General features: G+C 37.7%; 1 protein-coding gene and 1 long non-coding RNA gene across 2 annotated transcripts in view; both read left to right on the top strand.

Moving 5' to 3' along the window:
• Positions 1-27,559, top strand: part of LOC136874544 (uncharacterized) — a 99,582-nt gene that overhangs the window by 27,525 nt on the left and 44,498 nt on the right. Inside the window, exon 2 of the mRNA XM_068227929.1 lies at positions 3,259-3,413. Coding sequence (XP_068084030.1) covers positions 3,291-3,413 — 123 coding nt within the window. The 5' untranslated portion in view covers positions 3,259-3,290. The remainder of the gene's footprint in view (positions 1-3,258; positions 3,414-27,559) is intronic.
• LOC137501053 (uncharacterized) lies at positions 11,630-19,591 on the top strand. The gene is made up of 3 exons (XR_011018318.1): positions 11,630-11,953; positions 12,045-12,142; positions 18,220-19,591. It is a non-coding gene; the product is annotated as an uncharacterized lncRNA (long non-coding RNA).

Raw genomic sequence — 27,559 nt, 5'->3', positions numbered from 1 at the left:
AAATTATAATATACTGAGCATTATAACTACTTAAAATTGAAAGAAAATTTAATATAATTTAAAGTAAATGTAAAATGTAATTTAACTGAAATAAAAATAATTTTAAAATTATTAAATGAATGTACAGTATCTACTATTATAAAAACTATATCTCAAAAAATTTAAACTATAATGTTACTAACCTTACATTTACATTTTATTTATTTAATAATCGAACATTTAAGTGTGCTTCTTAGAGTAATTAATCTCAATGTAGGTAACATTTCCAGCACATTCTTCTGAATAGCTTTAGGTTACTTATGTCTCTAATTTCAGCTGGGAGAGAATTCCAGGAATGTATGGTCCCTGGTAAAAATGAGTTGTTATTTGTACTACTGTGATGAGTGGGGATAAACAGCAGGGATCATATTGTTGACCTTGAGGGTGCTCTACCTGAGAGAGAGAGGTAGTTGATATCTATTCTGAGGTAATCTGGTTTACCTTTTTGCAGTATTTTGTGCAGAAGAGAAACAGCATGGTACTTAAGTCCATCTCATAATCTTGACCAGGACAGCTGATGGAGGAATGGGGCTGATGTAGGAATGGAATGGAACATTTAGAATGAATTGAATGCAAGCATTATGCGCCCGTTGAAGTTTAGAACTAAGTGAACAGCCTATGTTATTGCAGACTACATCACCCATTAAATATTGGCATTATTAGTCCTTGAATGAGCAGTTTCCTGATTTTGACAGGTAGAAAGTCTCTCACTTTGTACAGTGAGTGTAATGAACCAAATACATGTTGACAAATTTTTGTTACATTCTCTGACCAACTTAAAAACTTATAAAAAATTATTCCAAGGTCTTAACAGAGTCTTTCAGTGTTATAGGTGTTTCATTGATCTTGATAACCAGTATATTGATGCTTTCTAATTTGGCATACGCTTTGTTAGATCTTATTATGATGGCTTGCGATTTTAATGGGTTTACCTTCAGGCAGGGTCTACTAGTCCATTCATTAATTATATATTCATACCAAGCCGAATGACATACAAGAAGCAACCATGAAATTAAATGAAAACCTATTTAACATTAATGAATGGACTAGTAGACAGAAGAAGAAGTCCTCATTGAGGACGCTCTGAGCACGCCATGGCACAAAATTCAGTATACAAAGGACATTTACAACAAAATATCTCATTTTAATGAATTTCTCTGAACTTTATACAACAGACCTGCTCCAGTAAAGTGACCCTTTAACCCATGGCTCAATCAAGAAATTCGAGATCAAATGAAAGAGAGAGACGCAGCCTATAATTACTATGTGAAATATCCAGCACAGGACAATTTTGAGAAATATAAAAGACTCTGAAATAAAACAATGTGGATGATAAGAAACTCTAAAATATGCTGCTCGTAGGAAATTTTAAATACACATAACTCTGCTATTGTATGGAAAAGTCTCCACAATATGGTCTAAATAAAATAAAGATAAAGGATAGTAACTGTAATATATCTTTGAGATGAATGGAAATACCAAGACTGACAGAAATATCTTCAAAGAGAAAGAATGGCGGAGAAACATTCTACTTCTCTTTTGTGAATCCAGGTGATGTAAAGAGTACTCTCAGTGACATAAAATCAGGGTCTACTGGACATGATGGAATAAAACTGTCCCTTTTAAGAAAAATTCTAGACATCATTCTTCCTACAATAGCGCATAAGACGAATCTTTCCAGAGAACTGGAAAAATGCCATCATCCGACCCTTGCCAAAAAATAGTGCCCCCACAACCCTTGACAATTACCACCCTGTTAGTATCATCCCTGTACTTGGAAAAGTACTGGAGAAACTAGTACACAAACAAATGACAGACTATCTTTTACAACATAACTTACGGTACTTGACAGATATCAATCAGGGTTTAGTTCAAATTACATTACCAATACAGCATTAGTAAAAGTAACTAACAATTAGCAATGGATAATGGACAAATGACAATTCTAATTCTTCTCAACCTTACAAAGGCATTTGACTGCATAGAGAAAGACATTTTATTAGTCAAATTAGAAATGATGAAATTTTCTAATAATGTATTATGCTAGGTACATTCCTATCTCAGTGGCCGTAAACAATATGTGTCAGTGGGAGATTGTGTCTAGATGGCAAAATACTAAGATGGGGGTAGCACAGGGTGGGTTTCTAATACCCCTTCTGTTCTCCCTATACATGAATGACCTATCAGAAAAACTGACGAACTGTAAATATCACTCATACGCAGGGTCTACTAGTCCATTCTTCCTTCACTCTGCCTACTCTTCCTTTTATTTCTCACCATTCCATCCAATACTTCCTGATTGCCTTTGCTATCTTCCTCCATCATTCTTGTCCACTACTCCATCCAATTCCTCCTCTGCAACCACCTTTTTAGCTTCCATCCATTTATTCATATAGTCTTCTCTCATCTCTGGTGTTCTTTGTTGGAACCGCGCCCGAAAGTTCTTGTTTTTCTTCCCAACTGCTTCTTTCACTCTGTCATTCAACCACGGTGTCTCCTTCCATTTCTTTCTTCCGTAGGTCCTTCCACATGTTGTTTCTACAGCTTTTACCAAAGTACTTTTGAATCTTTCCCATTCCTCCTCTCCTGTCCTTGGTTCATCTGTTGGTAATTTCTTCCTTATTAGTTCTTGATACTCTTCCTTGATTTCCTTCTCTTTCAGTTTCCATACTCTTATTCTCCTTTCCTGATCTTCTGTATCTTTTCTTTCTTTCAGTATTTGGAGATTCATTACCAACATCCCCTGGTCACTTTCTAAGGCCACTGATGGTATTAACTTTGAAGAGCATATAGTCCACAAATGATTTCAGTGACCAGTCCCTGCTATACCATGTTATTTTGTGGCTCTCCTTCTTAAACCATGAATTTCCTATTATCAAGCCATTCCTCTTACAAAACTCCAGCAATTTCTTTCCTTCATCATTCCTCTTTCATCAATCAATCAATCAATCAATCAATCAATCAATCAATCAATCAATCAATCAATCAATCAATCAATCAATCAATCAATCAATCAATCAATCAATCAATCAATCAATCAATCAATCAAATCTTTGACTTGTATGGTTATCCAATGGAGATGTTTCAGTATTGAAATTAACACATTAATAATGATTGTAAAACTAGAAGTTATTGAATGGTTCAAAAGAATGTATTACAGTAAGGAGAGAACTATTTCTCCTGGTGTTATATTTGTTCACTTGTTTATCTTGTTCTCAGACTCAGCTTGGGGACCGAATGTCCGTCAGTGGATGACAACAGACAAAGTGGCGAACTTGGGTCAAACTTTTGTATGTATCAACCCTGAGTGCTTTGCTCCATGTTTCCAGGAGCGTTTGGGCTGCCTGCTAGATTGCCTCAGAAAAATTGAGCCTGTAAGTACTACAGGTCATATGGTTTTTTTTTAATTGATAGATTAATCAGAGAATCAACTTTGAAGATTCTGAACAATATTTACCATAGTAGAGTTAGATTCTAATCGGTTCCCTCAAATTAATTTCAGTCCAAATAGGAAGCTTTTTGAAATGCTTAATGTTATAATATCATATATTCAACATCTTGAGATCTGTGTACTTACTGTCTAATAAGCACAAAGAAGAATAACCAACAAAATCATTTATTTCTCTCTGAGTGATAAAAGAGCAAATCCTGTGATCTGTCAAGAATATATCAAATGAAAATAAAACAGACAGTTTATTCCGAAAGTGAAATCTCATAAATCTGTGGCTTGGTTCTAAAAGGGCCAATGTCATTTTTTATCGAAATTGAGATATTAACTGATACAAACGCATTTTATCCTGGCTTGCAACATGTTAAAAAGGGCCAATGTCTCTATTAAGTACTAAACGAACAGTTAACGTTTAATTAAATAAGCCCTTGCCAATAATGTTAGATTACCAATAAAGATTAGAGACCTGGTAATTTTTAAAGAATACGATAGAAAAAAATTAGTGTTTAATAAGGTGACTTCCACAAAGAAAGTATAATGTTATTTAAATTTAGTTGTTGAAAAGAAATAATTGGAAAACTATAAGAAAAACTTCAAATGCTCATAGCTCAAAAACAGATGTTTTGACACTGGCCCTTTTAGAACCAAGCCACAGAAATCTTGTATGGTTGCCAGGCTGAGTGGTTCAGATGGTTGAAGCGCCATCTCAGATTCAATCCTGGCTCAGTCCGGTAATGTTCGGAGGTGCATCAATACGTCAGCCTTGTGCCAGTAGAATAAGTGGCACATGAAAGAACTCCTGTTCGGGAGCAAATTCTGGCACTTCAGTGACTCCGAAAACTGTTAAAGTACTTAGAGAGACGTAAAGCCAATTGGTACTTCGAAAGGTTATGGACAACCACATTTTTACAGTAGTTTTTATAATAACATAGTAGTTTTCACTTGACATGTGAACAAATATGGAAATATGATTTGGACTGATTCTTGTATCATCTATCACGGTATCAAGCTTCTTGCAAATTGAATACTCCTTGTTCCAATGTCAGTAATAAGTTCAGTAAGGTTAGACTCCTTGAAAAACAGCAGCTGTGGAATAATGTTCAAATCAATGAATATATGCATAAGCAAAGTGCATCCAAAAGAATATTGAGAAATGTTAGCCAAATATTATAAGTTACTGGGCTGTGAGCAACTGCAAAAAGACCTTGACAATATTATGATATGGACAGCAAACAATGGTACCATTGGTATCATTATTTATCATATGACTTTTACATGCAGAACTACAGTATATATATATACCAGATTGAAAGATGACAAATAGCAAACAACAGTTATATGAAGATGAGTTAAGAAAATTGTCTTCTAACTTTTCAAACAGCACCGAGTGTTTATGATTTTGGAAAAGCAGTTCATGAGTTCATTGTCTTTCTTGTGAAGTCAATTGATCACTTTGCTGATCTCAAACATCCAGCTCTGAAACACTATGAAGCATGACAAAGGAGATAAGAGAATACACTGTGGGTGAAAACCACAAAAAATCTACAAATCCTATTTGTTATTCAGAAAAAACACATCAAAGGAGATGAGAGAAGTATGATCATAAGACAATCCTATACTTTTTTCTTTACTATGAATGGCAAGAAGCTGTAAGGCCCATGATTCAAGAAGAGACTGTGAAAATTTTAGATAGTATCCCAGCGACTGAGTTGTTTTTTAACAGCACACATCAAGACTATATCTGGGCGAGGCAATGTGTCAATCGTGATCCATAAAGGAGGAGATGAAACTGATCCTGCTAATTTCAGGCCTATTTCCACTGGTTCAGTGATTAGGGAAATCCTAGAGCAGATACTGATATTCAGTGTCAGATTGCGATGTTACATAAATCATAACCTGATGGTACCCAAAAGGGATTTACTTTTTACCCAGAAGCTTACACCAATATAACAACCCCAGAGCCAAGGACAAGAAAGAGTCTGTACCAGCGGTCTTCCTAGACATTCACTAATCATTATCATATTCAGGGAAATCTTAAAATATCTCCAATATATGTTAAGCTCTGATCTATCATCACAACTACTGTAATTGAAATTAAGAGAGGTGTCTCGCAGGATTCACCACTATCGCCTGCATTGTATAACTTATCTACAGATTTTGTATTAGATGAACTCTCATAAAACACTGTTGCAAAGAAATACGGTTATGAATTAGTTGAAGGGCTTCCACCAATGCCTTGACATTAACAGTGGATGCAGTGATGGGGTGGCCACAGCTGGTCTGTGTCTTTACAACTATGCATTCTGACTGACCAACTGAGCAGAGGACCTGTGTCCACAGCTCTACCGTGGCTGTATAGCTCTCCATTTAGGAAATGGAGAGGGGATGGTCCCCACTATCAGCTGTCCTGAGAATGATTTTTTGTAGTTTTCCATTCTCCTTCCTAGTATAGGCCGCAGGATAAATATCAAATTATATCAATGATGGAAATTGTTCATGGTTATAATTATTTGTAGGATGTCAGTGCCAATATTGATATTTTAATTGCTTTTACCTTCTTTAGATGTACAAACTGGCAACATAGCAATCATCATTTTCCTTGTGCAATACAACAAATATTTTAATGATAATAAACATGTTTCTTCTGGTGGTACCAAATATATTCGTTTTCATCCCACATTTATTGGTCCTCCGGCCCGTGATATTAAAATAATAATCATGTTAACATCACTAAAAGTAATCAAAGACGTGCATGAAAGTAACATTTACACTACTTCGTAATGGTGAAAAATATGACTTAAGTAAATCTTTCACACACGATGAATGATAGGTTAAGATGACAAAGATAAAATGTCACCCACGATCACATTGTTTATGTCTTGTGAAACATCATTCTCCTACTAGTCATTTATAGCAATTATTTAACCTCATCATCTGTGTGTAATATCACAAGAATGATTGGTTATCGTGAATAATGAACGTCTTGAATTAAGCTAGCAGAAAACAAGCAATCTTATCTTAAAGGCCAATTCTTAGCTGCATTGAAATATTTGCTGACATGGAATTAGAGGCAGCGGATCTTGCACTAATTCAGATTAAATTAAATAGATTGTGATCCCTCAATGAAGAATTACAAGCAATTCAGCTAGACTTGGAGTTATTTGATGAGTTAGAAGATGCTCAACATGACAGATCCACAAGGAATTTGAGAATTTGTATGACATAATAGAATCTAAACTAAAAGGCGCCGTCAACATAACAGTTACAAGAAATGAAGTTGTTTTACATGCCCCTTCTGTAAATGATTCCTGCCGTAAAAGAAATGTTAGGCTTCCAAAAATAAATCTGCCAACTTTTGATGGTAATTTAACCTCATGGTCCCATTATAAAAAGACCTTTGAAAATTGTTTAACATCTAATGAGGATCTCTCAAATATAGAAAGATTTCACTATTTGCTCTCATCATTTAAAGGTGAAGCTAAGGACACAATCAAAGACATAAGTGTTTCAGACTCCAACTTTACAAATGCCTACAATCTAATAAAAGGCCGATACCATTGTCCAAAACTCATTGCTTTGGAATACGTCAAACAATTGTTAGAACTTCCAAGTAAACCAAATTCTACGGAACCAGAATTGCATCATTTAATAAACACATATCAAGGTAGCTTAGATGCACTTGCAGCATCATATGCCCAAACCAGCATTCAAGATTGAATTCTGACTGAATTACTGTGATTGCATGTTGATAGAAAGCTAAGGTTAGAGTTTGAAAAATAAGGAATGCTAATCAGGATATCATTAGCTTCAGTGATCTTGTCAAGTTCTTGGAAAAGCCTTTCCTTCTATGAACCTCATTTTTTATATAAAGGCCTAAGGCAGGCATTTATACAAGTGGAGGCACATGCTTCTCCTAGTGCACCGTCACTACGTTGTCCTAGATAAGAGGCTTGCAGTGTGCCTCAACGACGCCACTAGCCGTCAGCGTCTTGAAAAGGTGTAGTAATCCAACTGATGAGCCCACTACTATACACTGAGGCAAAACGCTGGTAATTTCACAATTAAAAAAGCCTGAAGAGCTTAAATGTTTTTAAGAAATGCCAAACTTTGCAGTGATGCATGCCAACTTCTTTTCCCCAGCAATCTCATTGCTCAGAACCCAGAAAACATCATGGATTCAATGAACCTACCAAACAATATCAGTGCTATATGTCTACAACCAATTTGTGTTGCATTTGTAATGCTTCACACAAATTATATGCATGCCCTGAGATTTTATATTTAAAATTTAGTGACAGATATAAGGTGATGAAAGATAACAATGCATGCAGCAATTGTTTTAGTATTTCTCATAAATGAAAGTCTTGCCCATCTAAGGTGATTTGTAAAAAATGTATACTGTTACAGGCATTTTTGTGGTCAGCAGATGTGAGAAAGCATGTGGAGTAAATGACTTGAGAGTGCAGAAATTAGAGTACAAGTTACCCTAATAAAATGTGAGAAATTTGATTCCTTTCTTTTCTGATTAATCTTAAAAAATTAAGTTTAACAACAACCAACAGCCAACAAAAGAGCCTAGGTGCTCAAAAAAAGGATGGCATAAATACTATCAGAGCTCGTCAGTTCTGAATAAATGGAAAAGATGTCATTATCTCCGAAACAGGTAGAACAGTGAGCGTATAGCTTCAAACAGGTACAATAATCAGGGAAGAAACTCTCATTTTTTCTCTAACATTCTAGGTGAGCAAATTAGCTCTTTATCAGTATAACAAACAGAGTACAAATTTGTATTGCAGTTAAGTTAACCATAATTCAAAGGCAATACCTAGTGGAAAAAGAGAGTATGTCCTTTGGTACACTTTTAATAATTGAAATGTCACCACCCAGTGACACATACCATCAAAAATGCCCATGTTGGGCAATATAATTTTACCTGGGAAAATATCATATTGACACAGATTATTTAATGTCAAGGTTACCCTCAACAGACAAGTATGTGCAGAGGCATATGAGCCATAATACACAATACCAATATAGTTGGTCCATTATTGGACTTTATACATTTTCCAGCTAACTCATTCCTGGTTGCCAGCATTTTGCCCCAATGTGCCAAGTTGGGCTCATCAGTTGGTAAATAGCATACCTACCAAAACTCATTCAGAACAAATATTTCAGGTTCCCTATGGGAATCAACATCTATACCATAATACACAGCCACAAAAAATTTTTTTAAAAAGGAAAAGTTTCGCTTTACAAATGAAAATATTTATAAAATCCTCCTTATCAATACAAATCAAGTCATCTGTTAGATGAAGCAAAGTCTATACATGTTTCAGCCTAATCTCAAGGCCATCCTCAGTAACAGAACAGTAACTACACAATACACAAGCAAATTAAAAATCGTAATGAAGTGAAGTGACAGTGATCATGATTAGTGAATAAAAAACATATTGAGGTGCAAAGTCCTCTCGTCTTATATATTGTTCTTAAATTGTCAAATAAAACTTGCTGACTGTTAAAATGAAAACACTGTACACACGTTTTAATCCATAGTATTAACGGTCTCACTACACTCCTCAGCACAGTGTTTTCATTTTAACAGTCAGCAAGTGTTATTTGACAATTCAAGAACGATCTATTAGATGAGAGGACTTTACACCTCAATATGTTTCTTATTCACTAATCATGATCACTGTCACTTCTCTTCATTACGATTTTTAATTTGTTTGTATATTATGCAGTTATTGTTCTGCTACTGAGGATGGCCTTGAGATTAGGCAGAAACATGTATAGACTTTGCTTCATCTAACAGATGACTTGATTTGTATTAATAAGGAGGATTTTATAAATATTTTCATTTGTAAAGTGATAACCGTCAATACGGAATGAGATTTATAACTTGCAAAGGAAACGTTTACTAAAGGCTGAAAACCAAAAGTTGAATGGAGGTGAAAAACAAGCACTCTGAAAAAAATCCAGGAAGAGAAACTTAAGCAAGCTTATGGCCCAAAGAAACTGGGGCTGATTCCACACTACCAGGTGACTAAAAGAGAAAACATTAAAGGCCAAGAACAAATTTTTAATTTAGAAGGTAAGAAATTTTAGTCACCAAATTAAAATAGCAGGGAAGAATTCCAAGGATAACCACTCATGCTCACTTATATTTGATTAACTTCCCAGTAAGAAATACCATTTTAAGTTCGAAGACCATGCAGAAGGACCTACATCACTAGAAAATGCTAAAGTCTTCCCCGCACTTCACACGCCGGAACAGTCACTTATTTAAATTTATTGTGCCATACCTTGTTAGTTTGAACCTCCTTCAGGTTGATTGCTATGATGTTAGTTCTGCATGTACTTTGATTTGCTGCAACCCAGTGGACTTCTTCGTACACCTCGTAGTTCTTCTTGGAGAAGGCTGACATTACTTTGCTTTTGATCAGATGGTGTCAACTTTTGTTCTTTTCGGACCCCGGCAGGATTACGTATGGAAGCGTAGGGAGTCTTTCATTTTCACACTCTTCATGGCCCTTGTCTTTCTTAGGCTGATACCTTCATTTTTTGAAGTATAGGACCCCTTCCATTTTTGCTCTCTGATTAGTATTATATAGAGGATGGTTGCCTAGTTGAACTTCCTCTTAAAACAATAATCACCAACTCTACCACTCTTATCGTAGTCCGACCCCACCGTGTTGGGGGCAATGCATCTGCCTGTCACCCGGCAGCCCCGGGTTCGATTCCCGGCTGGGTCAATGGTTTTTAATTGTAAATGATTAATATCCCTGGCCTGGGGACTGGGTGTTTGTATCGTCCTTAATGTTCCTTTCCTCACATTCAACACATTGCACTTCTGCCATTTCCAAATACAAGCAGGTTCACAATAGCACTTTAAAAAAAAAAAAAAAACACTCTTATCGTAGTCGGTACGGTAAAACTGATTAAGACATAAATGATCAGAGATTGTATTCTCTATAACTTTAATTATGTAGTACGTTTTGATAGGACATATAACATAGGTATTTAAAAAATAAATTTTAGATGCCTTCCCCTAAGCTACTATTTTATCCAGCATGAATAAAATTATTTATAGCCTAGATTGTAGTGGCTCATTCCCTAACTTTACATACCAATTTTCATTAAATTATCTTCGGCCATTTTCTCGTGATGCCCGTACATACAACACAGACAGATAGACAGACATAATGGAAAATTTAAGTCATTTCTTTGTTATTGTGGACACGACTGATACAGAAATACCATTATTTTTAAATTCTGAGCAATGTACAAAGTATTATTTTATATACAGGCACCAGTTAAGAACCCATGGCAAAGGCATAGTCCTATCTGAAGAACGTTCATCGCCTAACAGATGGCTTGAATCCTGTAGTTTAGAATGGTGTGATGCCATTAAATTGCAGGAAAATGTAGCGCCTGTGAAGGTTCTCCATGGGCGGAGTCAGTACGGTACCCATCGCGGACAGTATGCCAAGACTGAAACTTTAGCACATGTCCTTGCCAGTATGGGGAACCCCTGCAGAATACAATACACCATCTGATCAAAGGCAAAGTAATGTCAGCCTTCCCCAAGAAGAACTACGAGGTGTACGAAGAAGTCCGCTGCATTGCAGCAAATCAAAGTACACGCAGAACTAACATCATATAATACAGATGTTGATTCCCAAAGGGAAAAAGGAAGGGAAAAAGGGAAAAAGGGAAAAAGTCCCAACTGATGAGCCTAACTTAGCACACGAGGGCGAAACGCAGGCAACCAAGAATGAGTTAGCTGGAAAATTTATAATGTCCAATAACGGACCATTATATTGGTATTATAAATTTACTCATTCGGGACAAATATTTTAAATTCCCTTTGGGAATCAACATCTGTATTATCTGATGGCCAGGCAGGCATCAGATTTTGGAAATGAGACATAGCTCTCATAGTGCATTGGCACTGCTGGTGGCTTCAAGTAGCCTATGCAGTGGCCTCCACGGCATGCACTAGTCTTGCGTCTTGGGTGGTGTGCTAAGACTTGAGTCTAGGGAATGTCGAACGAGCAGCCATCATCGGCTTTGCTCGTGACTGCTCGAGAAACCTCGGCGTTTAGTACCGCCTATCTAGCTATTGCGCGCCACGTGTGGGGCAAGGAGAAGAAGAAGAAGCTCTGTTTTGTTTGTTGTTGGTTGCAGCTTTTCGCGAAGCGAGTATTGCTTTTAAATCGTGCTGCTGTGTTCAGACTGTGTTAATAAACTTCTGCAGTATTTGGAGGTCCACTTCATGAAACAGTGAATTAGTTACGTGCATTAAGTGGTTTATTGCGCATTGTAGTGAACTTTTTGTGCTTGCACAATGGACAATTTCGTATGTAGTGAGTGTAATCAATTTGTTACTCCAGTAAGAAAAATGTGTTATAGGCCCTCCGTCAGTAGAATAAACTCTTTCTTCTGCTTTCCTCGAGGCAAACCAGTGTAAGTAAATTCCAATATTGTGAAATATTAGTGGCGGTGCAGAGATTGCACTCATAGGTTTGACTTTAATTTGGCTTTTTTTATGTTTTAGGTGTGATCAATGGAAGGGGCCTACCTACATACATACAAGATATGTTGAGATCACTTCCAATCCACAGATTTTAGGAATCCTCGGCACTTTAGTCAGGGGTAAGTCATGAATCAATCACTCAGTCTCTTAATCTGCATTTAGGGCAGTCGGCCAGGTGGAACATTCCCTATTGGTTTTTTTTCCTAGCCTTTTCTTAAATGATTGCAAAGAAATTGGAAATTTCTTGAACATCTCCCTTGGTAAGTTATTCCAATCACTAACTCCCCTTCCTATAAATGAATATTTGCCCCAATTTGTCCTCTTGAATTCCAGCTTTATCTTCATATTGTGATCTTTCCTACTTTTAAAGACACCAGTCAAACTTATTCGTCTACTAATGTCATGCCATGCCATCTCTCCACTGACAGCTCGGAACATAACTGAGATTCAGTATGGACCCAACATGATTTTTATCACTTGTAACATACCACTTAGTCGAGCAGCTTGTCTCCTTTCTCCGAAATTTTCCCAGCCCAAACTTTGCATTATTTTTGTAACGCTACTCTTTTGTTGGAAATCACCCAGAACAAATCGAGCTGCTTTTCTTTGGATTTTTTCCGGTTCTTGAGAATCAAGTTATCCTGGTGAGGGTCCCATACGCTGGATCCATACTCTAGTTTAGGTCTTACCAGAGACTTATATGCCCTCTCCTTTACATCCTTACTACAACCCCTAAATACCCTCATAACCATGTGCAGAGATCTGTACCCTTTAGTTACAATCATATTTATGTGTTTATCTCAATGAAGATCTTTCCTGATATTAACACCTAGATACTTACAATGATCCCCAAAAGGATCTTTCACCCTATCAATGCAGTAATTAAAGCTGAGAGGACTTTTCCTATTTGTGAAACTGACAGCCTGACTTTTAACACCGTTTATCATCGTACCATTGCCTACTGTCCATCTTACAACATTATCGAGGTCATTTTGCAGTTGCTCACAATCTTGTAACTTATTGATTACTCTGTACAGAATAACATCATCAGCAAACAGCCTTATCTTTGATTCCACTTCTTTACACATATCATTTATATATATAAGAAAATATAAAGGTCCAATAATACTGCCCTGAGGAATTCCCCTCTTGATTTTTACAGGGTCAGAAAAAGCTTTGCCTACTCTAATTCTCTGAGTTCTATTTTCTAGAAATATAGCCACCCATTCTTGTTTTCTTCATGGGGCCTCTAAATATTAGTTCCTAATTAGTGTCGACCTCTAAGATCTTTTGCTACCATGTTTTTCCTTCATTCCCACCTAGATATACCTGCTCCCTTCACAAAGCAGCAGGTTGTTCTTATTGGGTCTTCTTGGATTTGTCCTCTCACTTCACCTGGTAGTCCTAGAGTAGAGAGTCTGATTCTACCCAACGCCTCACATTCGAAAAGTGTGTGTTCAGCTGATTCCTCTGCTTCATTGTATTTCCTACATATGTTGTCTCTTATTACTCCAATTCTATGTAGGTTTTTTTTTTTTTTTTCAGATGGCAGTATCCTGTCAACAGGTCTACTACCCATCTTATATTTCCTCTGTTGAGTTTCAACAACTCTTTAGTATGCTTCTTGTTTAATCCTTTTTCAGTTCCTTTGCAAGCCTGCATCCTGGAGTAATTTTCCAGTTCTCCATTTGTCTCTTTTGTACCCATTTTCCTGTGTAGTGTCGGGCTTGTCCATAGGAAATCCCGCATACAGGTTCCGGGCCTACAAAATGTGTTTCTGCCACTTTCCTAGCCAGTTTATCTGCCTTTTCATTTCCTTCTATACATTTATGCCTGGTACTCATGTTATTTTGACAATGTTGTACTTTGAGAGCTTCAGAAGAAATGAGTGGCAATACCAGACAATTCTGGATATTATCCGGACTGCCTCTAGTGCCTTAATGGCCGCTTGGCTGTCCGTTAAAATGAAAATGTTCTTATTCCTATAGTTCATTTTCAGATGTTCTTCAAGACATGTGATTTATATGGGTTGATTTCAGAATCTTCTGGAGCCTTGCTGTTTCATTGTGTGCTTCCACTTTCTCACAGAACGGTCTCCAAGATTTTCTTTTTGCTTTCCATATCTCTGTTCCAGCCAGCTTTTAGTTTCTGGATTTACACAGATCAGTACCACTGCTCCACTTTCCAGCCTCGGAGATTCGAGGAAGCCTGAAAGGCATCCATCTGACAGCGGTTTCATTCACAATTAAGTATTTATTTTCCACCTAGTTGATACAATGATTGCTTAAGGCAATTTTTAATGGTCAAAAGTGGTACATGTTTCGTATATTATCAACATCTTCAGCCACATAACACTGTTAGTATGAAAAATGTATAAAATTGACAAAGTAATGCTTTAGAGGAAGTGTCCTTAAAATTAACATAAGATTGACAAGATTAAAACAAACAAATAACTCAAGAGAAAATATATAAATTATTTCTACAATAGAAAGCAGTCGTCAAGGAAACACTTGTACAATATTCCATAGAGAAATTGTCCTAATAAATATTCTTTTCTTAATAATTCATGAAAAAAGATCAATTTATAAATTAAAAATTATACAATTTATAAGTAATTATCGAAATGAAGAAATCCTGATATCACAGTGCGGCTCTTATTATTAATGTAGATGAAGATATAACTAATTCCTAGTTGTCAAATCTTATTAAGCCTGCTTTCCTTTGGAATAGTAACTCCTGTCATTCTTTCACAGTTTTGCGCCGGGTGTAATATTGATGATGCGTTCTTCCTTGCTCTTGCACCTGAGGAGGTGGAGGAGCGGGGGATATAGGTGTGTCAAGAACTTCCTTGCTGTCACCTATAGCTTCAACTGAGGAGGAATAAGTTGTAGGGCTATCTGTAGGAGGAGAAATTCCAATTCTTTTTTCGTGATCCTTCTCAAGCATTTTCAAATATACTAGAATTTGATAATATAATGGATTCTTATATTCTACAGCCTCATTAAGGTTATCATTTTTCTTTACAAGTTGGTCTAGATGAATGTACAGGTCTTCATATGTGTTCATTAAGCTGCCCTTTTTTAACTTTTTTATGATGGTCAGGTCTTGTTCTATGTTGGTAAATTTATGACCTGTGGCAAGAGCAAGGAAGAACGCATCATCAATATTACACCCGGCGCAAAACTGTGAAAGAATGACAGGAGTTACTATTCCAAAGGAAAGCAGGCTTAATAAGATTTGACAACTAGGAATTAGTTATATCTTCATCTACATTAATAATAAGAGCCGCACTGTGATATCAGGATTTCTTCATTTCGATAATTACTTATAAATTGTATAATTTTTAATTTATAAATTGATCTTTTTTCATGAATCATTAAGAAAAGAATATTTATTAGGACAATTTCTCTATGGAATATTGTACAAGTGTTTCCTTGACGACTGCTTTCTATTGTAGAAATAATTTATATATTTTCTCTTGAGTTATTTGTTTGTTTTAATCTTGTCAATCTTATGTTAATTTTAAGGACACTTCCTCTAAAGCATTACTTTGTCAATTTTATACATTTTTCATCTAAACAGTGTTATGTGGCTGAAGATGTTGATAATATACGAAACATGTACCACTTTTGACCATTAAAAATTGCCTTAAGCAATCATTGTATCGACTAGGTGGAAAATAAATACTTAATTGTGAATCTATTGAAGTGCGATACGGACCATGAAGCTGATTTTATGTAAAGCGGTTTCATTTGCGCTATCAGAGCAAATGTAAGTTTCTTCACGTCATCCTCCTTCAGTTTCCCATCTGGAGAGGTTTAAGGTATTATTGCTACCTTGATTGAAGTTAGTCTTTCCGAAAAGGACATGACCGTCTCTTCTTTCTGGTTTTTGGCGGGCGGTTTTGTAGCCGAACTTGATGGCATACTATCCCCTGGCCTCAGCCTTTTGGGCATTGTCGGAGGGATAGCTTCTCGCCGATCCCTGTTCCTTGGCTTCTTCTCCGTCCAAGTTCCAGTCGCTATTTTGGCCTCCTTCCTCGCTCCCTTCCTTTCCTTGTAATATGCACTGTTGCGAGGTGGTCTGTCGATATGAAATCTGTTGATTTTCGAGGCAGAAATCTTCAGTTCTGTTTCTATGGACGTTCTGCTTTGCTTGTAGTAGCAGTCTGCTCTACTGGAGCTTCTGTTGCCATTTCTTGTTTTGAATCAGCGACAGCCTGTCCAATTGGGACTTCTGTCTCCATTTCTTCATCTTGGGCTTGCTTCTGGATATGCTCTATTGGAGCTTCCATGGCTTCCCTTGATATCGAAATTTTTTAAATTGGCTCTTTTTAAGCAAACATATTTCAATCAATCATAGGTTTTTTGGCCCTTCTAGGGTCCTGAGCGTCGTTCTTACCATCCGTGGTGAGCCATACAGCCATACATTGTCCTCCCACAACTTAGGCTCTCCGTAGCAGAGACCACGCCCCTCAGTCGTCCATCCAGCGGTCCGCCCCTGGCCCGAACCTAGCCAGGTTTGTTCCCCCTTCAGTAGGCCTACTCACGTGGTTTCCACTTGGCATTATCATGACTGAGTTCGGGCCAGGCTACGTAGAGCAAAGTGATGTGTTGGTTCCAGCGCCCCGCAGTGAGCCTTCACCTCAGTCACCAGCCCCACTTCACCTGAACCACCGTATCACCCAGGTGGAGGAACCAAGGATGCCTCTCTAGCATGTGTGGGCGAGGCCTCCACTCCAAGCCTTGACTTGGGCTTGTAACAAAAGCCACCCATTCAGTCACTCTTTTTTTCTAGTCCAATTGCACTCATTTTTTCCAGTAGTCTCCCATGATCTACCCTATCAAATGCTTTACATAGGTCAATCGCAATAAAGTCCATTTGACCTCCTGAATCCAGGATATCTGCTATATCTTGTTGGAATCCTACAAGTTGAGCTTCAGTAGAATAACATTTCCTAAACTCAAACTGCCTTCTATGAAACCAGTTATTAATTTTGCAAACATGTCTAATATATTCAGAAAGAATGCTTTCCCAAAGCGTACATGCAATGCATGTCAAACTGACTGGCCTGTAATTTTATGCTTTATGAAGTTAAATAGTTCTTGTGTATAAAACTTAACTTCCCTTTATTGCTTGAAATAGAGAAAATGAATATTACATACATACATAGCTACAGGCAGTTAAGCCCTTCAGCGTTCAGTCTGCAAGCCTCTGTGAGTTAAATAATAATAATAACTTAGTATTTTATTGCAGTCAATGGTCATAAGATTAAATTACAGTTCATAAATCCTTTAAGTTACACTAGAAAAACATGAGCATAATTTGAACATGAATATTTTGCACATTACAGCATAGTATCTTGCAATTTATTATTATTATTATTATTATTATATAATAAAGGCACCAAACAACATTTCACTACTCACAACGGGGAGTAAATATTAGTTGCAGCAGAAACATGTCAGCAATTATTTTCTCTGAGGACAGATAAGTGTGCGATACCTATGACAAGCTCCACCGCATGGAGCACAGATACACTGAGGACTTGGCCCGTGGTAATTGAACGCTGAAAACTGCCTTCACTCTGTCATTCCGACAATATTTTGCTTTTCACTACCTTTAGAGAGGGTTGTTCCTAGGCATTTCCTTCCTGCTTTTACTGCTGCGTCACTGTATGCCACCCATTCTTTCTCTATTGTATGCCTGTATCCTGGACTCCGTTACTTCCATAGGTCCGAGGCTTACTTGAAATGTTCCAAGGTAGGTCGATTCTGTGAAGCAGGATGCTACCTTACTTATAGTCCTAGTGACGACCTCTCCCCTGACGGGTCCTAGCCACCTGAGCACAAAGCAGGCCATGACTTGGAATATGTTAGGGTATCTCGAGTCTGAGGACCATGTTATAGGCAACTCAGCCGTTGCCTGTGGTTCTCGAACTAGGCAGCGACTGCAGTAACCCACACCATGGACCACAAGAAATAATAATATAATAATAATACATCTTGGGCTGTTACACAACTACTATGAAATTGATTGGTATTTCATAACAGTTCATCATATTCTTGTAATTTATATGCTGTATTATTATAGCCTACCAGTTTTGCATTTCATAGTACTATAGCATGGGCTTATTCAAAAAGCAATGTGTATAATTAATATGAATATTAACTTTGTTTCAATAAACTTTTTTTAGGCTAAAACCCAATTCTGTGCCAACACAGAATCTTCCCAGCAGCAGCATGAAGGGCGCTTTGGGATCAAGAAAAAGAGGGAGTCCACACAAGAGGGAGAGAGAAGTAGAAGAAGAAGAAAAAATGGAACATCTCCACCAGTACTGCTCAGGTGCAGCCAACAATTGTACTGAAGTAGGGCCTATAACACATTTTTCTTAGTGGAGTAACAAATTTGCAGCAATTGCCTGTAGGCCAGTAGGCCTTGACAAGGAAGAAGAAGTTTTCTTATGGGACTTTTTTTGTGGAAAATAATCGTCACTGTGTTTCACACTTTATCCCCCTTGAAGTAGAAGGTGGTGTGCTGATCATCGCTTTTGTGCTATGGGCATGTATAGTTGGGATTATTGGTTGGAGCTGTTTCTCAATTATATCTACATGTTTTGGTGATTCTATTGTTGCGAGAATGCTTTCAAATTTTTCTCGAAGTTTGGCCTTGTGCTCTTCTATGTCCTCACTTAGCCTTCTTTTCATGGGATTATGCAATTCCTTCAGAATAATGTCCTTTTCTTCGTTTGAAGGTGCTTCCTGAATGACTAAATTTGTATCTGATTCTAAATAGTGTTCATTAGCACCACCAATATATTTAGCCGCTAGGTGTATATGTTTGCACATATTAAATTTAATGGAAGAGTCGTGGCATGTACAAACGTATGAATGAATGCAGGTATTGCACTCTGTACACTTCAGGTCACAGCCGCAATTCATTTCACCCGTTCTTCTGACCTCGTACAGTTCACTTTTCTTCGTGGATGGAACAGTCCATACATCCTCACTGCAAATAATTTCTCCTGGTTGTAACGATAATGAATTGGCATGCCTTAGTCTTATTTGTGAGAGTTTATTTGTGTTTGCCTTTATTCATGTAAATAAGGCGGTCATAAAGTTTATCTCTCACAAATCGCATGAGGATATGGATTGCGATGTCCAGTCTCTTAGGCTTCTTACCCTCCATGTATATGTGTTTAATTACTCCATGCATGCGCTCTAGATGCATGTTAGTGTTCAGGCCGGCATTGAGACGTTTACAATAAGCCCAGCTACTTGCAGAGTGTTCATAATTGGCCTCGAAATAAATACCAAAATCTCTTGTGTCAGGGTCACTTTTTAATTTATTTATTTCTTGATAGAGCATTCTCGAAAAAGCAGCCTCGTCTCTTTCCTCCAACAATACTCTGAGCTACTTGTACACCTCCACCTGTTTCTCTCGGCCTTTAACTTTAGAAAGGTTTTTCCTCCAAGCACGGTCAACATGCCACGAACAGAACAGGCGGAATTTGGCAGGCATCATTACGCATAGCCAGGCACTGTAAAATGTTTCTGCCATGTCTGACATGAACACTTTTGACTGTAGTGTCACTTGCAGAGCCTCTTTAATAACTCTGTAAAACACTTCCATCACAAATGCATCCGTCCTATTTGATAGCATGAACGCGCATGGAAATCCTTGGAACTTGCCATCTACGACTAGGAGGGTAGTTAGTTCAAATTCGTACTTATTTAAACCATGTGTGCTGTCAATACAAGTGAACTTGTCGCCGTATCGTAGTAACGTTTCTTGCTGCGCCTCATGCATTATAATTAGAACGAAGTCCTCTGGTTTTAATTGAGGGTACAGCATAGAAGACATGTCTTGACCCTTGTAAAAGCGTACTATTCCTCCACGTTCGTCCATTTCACGAATCCATGCTTCGACACTCGTACAATCATTCTCATGCCGCACAGCTTCAGATTTTAAATTGTACTCTTGCTCAATGTTAAATAGATCTTTTCTGGTCAGAAAATGAATGCGTTCAATGTCAGTTTCACCAATAGAATCTCTAACCTCATCAAGGATTCTATCGAAAGGAATTTTCATCGCAATCTTCCTCGCTAAGTCATTTCTTTCCGACAGCGATAATCTCATGCGACCTAACTCTTCTTGGTGGCCTACATGAGTTGCACAAAATGAAACATGCACTTCTCCAGACTGAAAAGTAACATCAATATTTGCTGGACAATGACCACTTATCTTGTTGCTTCCAAGTACTTTCTGGTGACGCTCATGATTACCCCTTGAGTTAAAGGTCCCATCCCTGTGGCAGCTGTATTTCATTTTAGAGGAACCATCTTTACATTCGTACTTGGAGCGACATACAACAAATTCACACACTTGCTAATTTTCTTTTTCACGTTTCCACTTAAGGAAATCCTCTTCATTCGCAAATTTTAAACTTTCCTTTGCGATACGAATCTCATGAAAATTAATAAAATGTGCCACCATATCGGATTTTGTAGCACATTCTTCTACACAAAGCGGACATTTTACTTGAGGTTGTTCACACTTCGCAGTCTTATGTTGTGAATTTTTATGTCGTTCTAAATTGTATTTTGTGTGAGAGGTAAAACTACACAAATCGCACGAAAATTTAGGATTTTTGTTAGTGTGCTTTGTTCTTACGTGATGATTTAAAGTTTTCCTATAATTGAAAAATTTATTACACTCACTACATACGAAATTGTCCATTGTGTAAGCATAAAAAGTTCACTGCAATGTGCAATAAAGCAGTTAATTCACATAACTAATTCACTCTTTCATGAAGTGGACCCCCAAAACACTGCAGAAGTCTATTAAAGCCGATTATGGCTGCTCCTAGACACAAGTCCGGTATGTTTATTTTGATGATGAGGATGATGCTTGTTGTTTAAAGAGGCGTCACATCGAAAGTCATTGGCCCTGTTTATATTGTGTATTTTAAGGAGTGCTCTTGCAGTTGGTATTTTGGGGTTCATGTTAATCAATTGCAGTGTCTGCTGTTCATTTAACAAGAACTGAGGATTTTTGAGTATTTATTTGAGATTCTTTTGGATGGTATTAGTGCGGTCTTTCTTGACAATATTGAATTTATCATCTCTGAAAAAATGCTGTCTTCAGTTTTACCCACAATTACTGTACAGTAGTATTGCCTTTATGTAAGTTGTCCTTCATTTTTTGTTTTAGGTGGTTAAATTGTTTGTTAGCTACTGATTAGTTATAAATTTCCTGTTTTTTGTGAAAATGAAGAAATTTATGTTTATATATTATTTGATGAAAAATTTAAAATAAAATATATAAAACAAAAAATATTCTTCTTCTCCTCTTACTGCTTTTCCCATATATGTGGATTCGGGGGTGTGACATGTCTCGCTTCATGGCGCCAACTCTGTGGAGGGATGTAATCACCAGCCCTCAGATTTTAGGGAAAGACGTATTTTGTTCTTGAAGAAATGACTAAAAATGAAGTTGTATATACACGTTTCATGTATTTATTTAGAAACTGTACTACTATTGTGCTTAAAAATGTCTGAATTGACGTTAAAACCTATATAATTCTTATTTTTATCCCTAAATCGGTTAAAAATGCCTTTCAGTATATTTCGAGAAAATAAAATATTTGCTGGCTTATGTTCAGTCTTTACGAAAATTTTAAAATCGGGAAGCTATAAACCACTCTCTCCGAAATGCCTTAAGAACCTCCTGCAGTGAACACTCCCGTAGTTTGTCACAAGGCAGAAGATGACACAGTATCCGTTGACTTCTGGGGAAAAGAACTGCATTTCATTCTGTGAGAATATTTTGGTGTTTCCGTTTGTTCAGTGTATGAATTATGCTGAAAGTGTCAGGTTACAACTCGTCTTTAATTAAAAAGTGGTTACAGGAGTTGCTCCTGTGACGTTTGCAGCAAAGAGGTGAATAAAGTTGTTTATTTCCCCGTAACGAGTTATTAACTGCAGTTAAGAATTGTTTAATTCTTGTGCGTTATTCTGTTTGCAGTAATAACCAGCAATTTTCATCCTGTTAGGGTGTTGTAGGAATTTAAAAAATCACACAAATAAGTAGTATAGTAGTAGGCTATATCAATTAACTTATTAACGGGCGAGTTGGCCATGCGGTTAGGAGCGCGCAGCTGTGAGCTCGCATCCGGGAGATAGTGGGTTTGAACCCCACTGTCAGCAGCCGTGAAGATGGTTTTCCGTAGTTTCCCATTTTCACATCAGTCAATCGGCAGCTCCGCCAACTCGGCACTTTGAACGAACCAGCTCAAAGGTGGTGTTAATGCAGACATAATGAAGCTGAGGAGAGTGTGATGTCCTTATATACCTACACGGGGTATTAATACTCTTTAAATTATGCAAGAAAGCTTTCTAGAAGTGACCTTTTAACTCTGCCCAATTTCCCCTACCTTATAGTACAACTGAAATCCGTCTGCGAGCAAGGCTAACGTTAGCGCAGCCCGTCGTCAGCGGTGCCCGCAGTAGCGAGCCCGGCCCCCGTCGCCAACGGTGCCAATTTAATATATATAAAACAATTGTTGAGGAATGTAAAAATAGGTTTGTACCTTTAAAGGTAGTAAGGAATGGTAAAGATCCACTATATTATCCGCTGGCTGGCTCGACTGCTGGTACGGATCTCCCAAACATACGCTCTCCAGATAGTCGCATGCAGTGTTGTGTTTTGTTATAGTTGGAGACCTTTGTCTATCCTGATTGTTTTTAAATATTTGATTCTCAACAAACAAGTTCATCTATTTCTTCGGTTGAGTGGTTTATTTTGTGTGTGCTTCCATGTACAGTATACTCATTTCAAGACTCATGCCGCCTATTAGACGCGGGCGAAGCAACTTTGGTCGAAGAACTCCACATACTACAAGCCAAGCTAATTTTCAGTTTAATCGAACTGCACAACAACGTGAAGAGTGAAATGAAACTGAAAGGATTGGGATATTACAAACCCGTGCAGCGCGTCGTTCAGCTAATAATCTTGCAACTTTGAATCGAGCTGCTTTCAGTTACGATGTTTCGATTGACTACAGTGCCTACCAGTGCGTTGCTATTGTATCTATGAACTCAGTGTGCCAATATTGTAAGGCAATGAAATACAAAAATGAAGCCGCTGGATTGTGTTGCGCAAATGGCAAAATGAAATTAGTGCCATTGATTCCACCACCAGATCCATTGTACTCATTAGTTTCAGGAACAAGAACAGATTCCATATATTTCCTTACAAATATCCAAAAAATATAGACCTGCTGAACAGTTCACATCTATGTTAGTCTATCAGGGTAATTTCTAGGTAGTGATATGCTGTGACCTATTTCAGCATTTCCTTATTCACAATCAAGATATTCATATTGCAGGTAATGAAAATACATTTTTCCAGTAGTTTGTTATTAACTTTTGGTAGCAGTAGAAAATTAACTCATTCGATGTTGATAACGTAATCATTTGCATTATTCTGATTTTTGCGTGCAGTACAGACTGAATTCGAGTTCCTTCCGTTGTAATTTATTTTTGACAGAACAACATTTGTCGGGTCAGCTAGTTAAAAATAAATGTGTAAGAAAGGAAGATATAAAAATTAGGACTATTAAGCAGTACCATATGGCTGATAAAACAGGCATGAGGGAGTTTTTAATAAGTAACTATGATTGGTGGGAAACGGTAAATAAAAATGTAAACAGACTCTGGGATGGGTTTAAAGCAATTGTTGAGGAATGTGAAAATAGGTTTGTACCTTTAAAAGTGGTAAGGAATGGTAAAGATCCACTATATTACGGTATAACAAAGAAGTAAAGAGACTAGGAAGGAGATGCAAGTTGGAAAGAGATTGAGTTAGAAATGGCTCTGGAAGTAAGGAGAAATTGAAGGAACTTACTAGGAAATTGAATCTAGCAAAGAAGTCAGCATAATTGACAGCCATACAATTTTAGTGAAGAATGGAAGAGTATGTATAGGTACTTTAAGGCAGAAACAGGTTCCAGGAATCATTAATGAACAAGGAGAGTGTGTATGCGAGGATCTTCAAAAGGCAGAAGTATTCTGTCAGCAGTATGTAAAGATTGTTGGTTCCAAGGATAATGTGCAGACAGAGGAGGTGATACTAAAGAAGTGTTAAAATTTACCTAGGACAAGAATGACATTTACAGTAAGATACAAAAGTTGAAAACTAGAAAAGCAGCTAGAATTCATAAGGTTTCAGGGGATATGCTAAAGACAATGGGTTGGATATAGTACCATGTCTGAAGTACTTATTTGATTATTGTTTGCATTTAGGAGCTATACCAAATGAATGGAGAGTCGCTATAGTAGCCCCTGTGTATAAAGGAAAGGGTGATAGACATAAAGCTAAAAATTACAGTCCATTCAGTTTGACATGCATTGCATGTAAACGTTGGGAAAGCAATGTTTCTAATTATAAAAGACATGTTTGAAAAATTAATAACTGGTTTGATAGAAGGCAGTTTGGGTTTAGGAAAGGTTGTTCCACTGAAGCTCAGCTTGTAGGATTCCAGCAAAATATAGCAGATATCCTGGATTCAGGAGGCCAGTTGGACTGTATCACGATTGACCTATGGTGGGCATTTGATAGGGTGGATCATGGGAGACTACTGGCAAAAATGAGTGCAATTGGACTTGAGAAAAGAGTGACAGAATGGGTGGCTCTGTTTCTAGAAAATAGGACTCAGAGAATTACAGTAGACGGAGCTTTATCTGTCTCTGTAATAATTAAGAGGGGAATTCCTCAAGGCAGTATTATTAGACTTTTACGGTTTCTTATATGATATGTGTAAAGAAGTGGAATCAAAGATGAGGCTTTTTGCAGGTGATGTTGTTCTGTACAGAGTAATAAATAAGTTACAGGATTGTGGGCAACTGCAAAATGACCTCGATAATGTTGTGAGATGGACAGTAGGCAATGGTATGATGATAAACGGGGTTAAAAGCCAGGTTGTGACTTTCAAAAATAGGAAAAGTCCTCATTTTCAATTACTGGGTTGTTGGGATGAAAGTTCCCATTGGGGATCATTGTAAATACCTAGGTCTTAAATTAAGGAAAGATCTTCATTAGGGTAATCACATAAATATGATTGTAACTAAAGGGTACCCATCTCTCCACTTGGTTATGAAGGTATTTAGGGGTTGTTGTAAGGATGTAAAAGGAGAGGGCATATAAGTCTCTGTTTTTTTAATTTCGTGTTTGCTATTTCTAGCCGAGTGCAGCCCATGAAAGGCAGACCCTCCGATGTGCGTGGGCGGCATCTGCCATGTGTAGGTGACTGCGTGTTGTTATGGCGGAGGATAGTGTTATGTGTGATTTGCAGGGATGTTGGGGACAGCACAAACACCCAGTCTCTGGGCCATTGAAATTAACCAGTGAATGTTAAAATCCCCAGCCCGGCCGGGAATCGAACCCAGGGCCCTCTGAACCGAAGGCCATTACGCTGACCATTCAGCCCACGAAGTCTCTGTTAAGGCTGCAACTAGAGTATGGTTCCAGTGTATGGGACTCTCGACAGGATTACTTGATTCAAGAACTGGCAAGAATCCAAAGAAAAACAGCTCGATCTGTTCTGGGCAATTTCCAACAAAAGAGTAGCGTTGCAAGAATGTTGCAAAATTTGAGCTGGGAAGACTTGGGAGAAAGGAGACGGACGAGCTGCTCGACTAAATGGTATGTCCCGAGCTGTCAGGGGAGAGATGGCGTGGGAGGACATCAATAGACGAATAAGTTTGAGTGGTGTCTTGTCTTTAAAAGTAGGGAAGATCACAATATGAAGATAAAGTTGGAATTCAAGAGGACAAATTGGGGCAAAAATTTGTTTATAGGAAGGGGAGTTAGGGATTGGAATTACTTACCAAGGGAGATGTTCAATAAATTTCCAATTTCTTTGCAATCCTTTAAGAAAAGGCTAGGAATTCAACAGGTAGGGAATCTGCCACCTGGATGACTGCTCTAAATGCAGATCAGTAGTGATTATCAATTTAGCAAAATAAGTATGGTATTTTAATTAACTTAATGCCTATCAAAATACGTACAATTGAAGCTGCCTAAAAGTATTTTAGAAACTACTTGACAGTCTTTTAGGCAGCTAAAATGACCTTTTAACACCTAAATATCCGAAGTCTAGTAATCACTATTGCAGTTTCTGTGGTGGTTGGGAGTGCAGTGTGTGTTGTCTGAATTTAAAAAGCTACCTTCTGTTTACCTTGACCGGATCAAGGATGAAATGAATTAAGCACATTTAGGCTATTAGTACGATGGGATCGCCACTCCCAAGGTGATTTATTAATGACTTATAGATACTATGAAATGAGAATGGAGAGTGTTGCTGGAATGAAAGATGACAGGAAAAAAGCGTAAGTACCCGGAGAAAAACCTGTCCTGCCTCTGCTTTGTCCAGCACAAATCCCTCATGGGGTGACCGGGATTTGAACCACGTTTTCCAGCGGTGAGAGGCCGACGGGCTGCCGTCTGTGACAGGGAGGCTCAGTGCGTTGTCGGAATATTAAGAGAAAAGTGGTGGAACAAACACTAACACCCAGTCTATGAGCCAGAAGTAATTAGGCGTGATTAAAATCTTCGATCCGGATGGAAAACAAATCCGGGACCTTCTGAAATGACGGTCACAGCCAAGGATTCGAACAAAGTGAAATCCTTATTGAGTTTTATTAGTATTACTATCAGTATTAACATTCAACTATTGTAATAGAAAGAAGCAAAAATCATTATTTACTTTATCAATTTTAAACACGTACCGGTAACGTTCCTTGTTCAATCTTGCCGCCTGATTATTTTTTAGGGACTTGAAAACGCTTGAAAAATATAGTTAAGTACCGTACTTAAAACTCTAGGCTTTAAAGTTATACAAACATGTACGGCGTCTGGAGGGACAGATTTTATTTGTACTATTGCTCAAGAATGAAAGAAATTCATACTTTAAAACGTGGGAGCGGCTCCACGCGCTCGACAATGCCTGACAGCAAAACAAAGCTTCTTCTTCTTCTCCTGCTCCACACGTGGCGCGAAATCGCCATGATAGGTAGGAGGTGCTAAACGCCGAGGTTTCTCGAGCAGTCACGAGCAAAGCCGATGATGGCTGCTCGTTCGACATTCCCTAGACTCAAGTGTGTGCTAAGTCCCAACTGATGAGCCTAACTTAGCACACGAGGGCGAAACGCAGGCAACCAAGAATGAGTTAGCTGGAAAATTTATAATGTCCAATAATGGACCATTATATTGGAACTAACATCATAGCGATCGACAGGAAAACTAGATAGGGATTTATTATTGATTCCACCGTATCTGATGAAGATCAACCAGTGGCAGTCAATCGCGAAAAGAAGGAATTTGTTGAGCAAGCAGCAACTATTTTAAGACTTTCTATGACCTGACCAAAGTCATGGTTAAAGGCCTATTGGTAGGGTGTACAGGCACCATTCCAAAAGTATAATACAACTTTTGTGCAGAGATTTTAAAAGTAGGAAAGATCATAAAGTGAATTC

Source organism: Anabrus simplex, chromosome 5, assembly GCF_040414725.1.
Source record: "Anabrus simplex isolate iqAnaSimp1 chromosome 5, ASM4041472v1, whole genome shotgun sequence".
In the NCBI taxonomy this organism is placed as follows: domain Eukaryota; kingdom Metazoa; phylum Arthropoda; class Insecta; order Orthoptera; family Tettigoniidae; genus Anabrus; species Anabrus simplex.
Note: the sequence above shows the minus strand (reverse complement) of the source record. Positions and strands in the feature narration are given on the sequence as shown.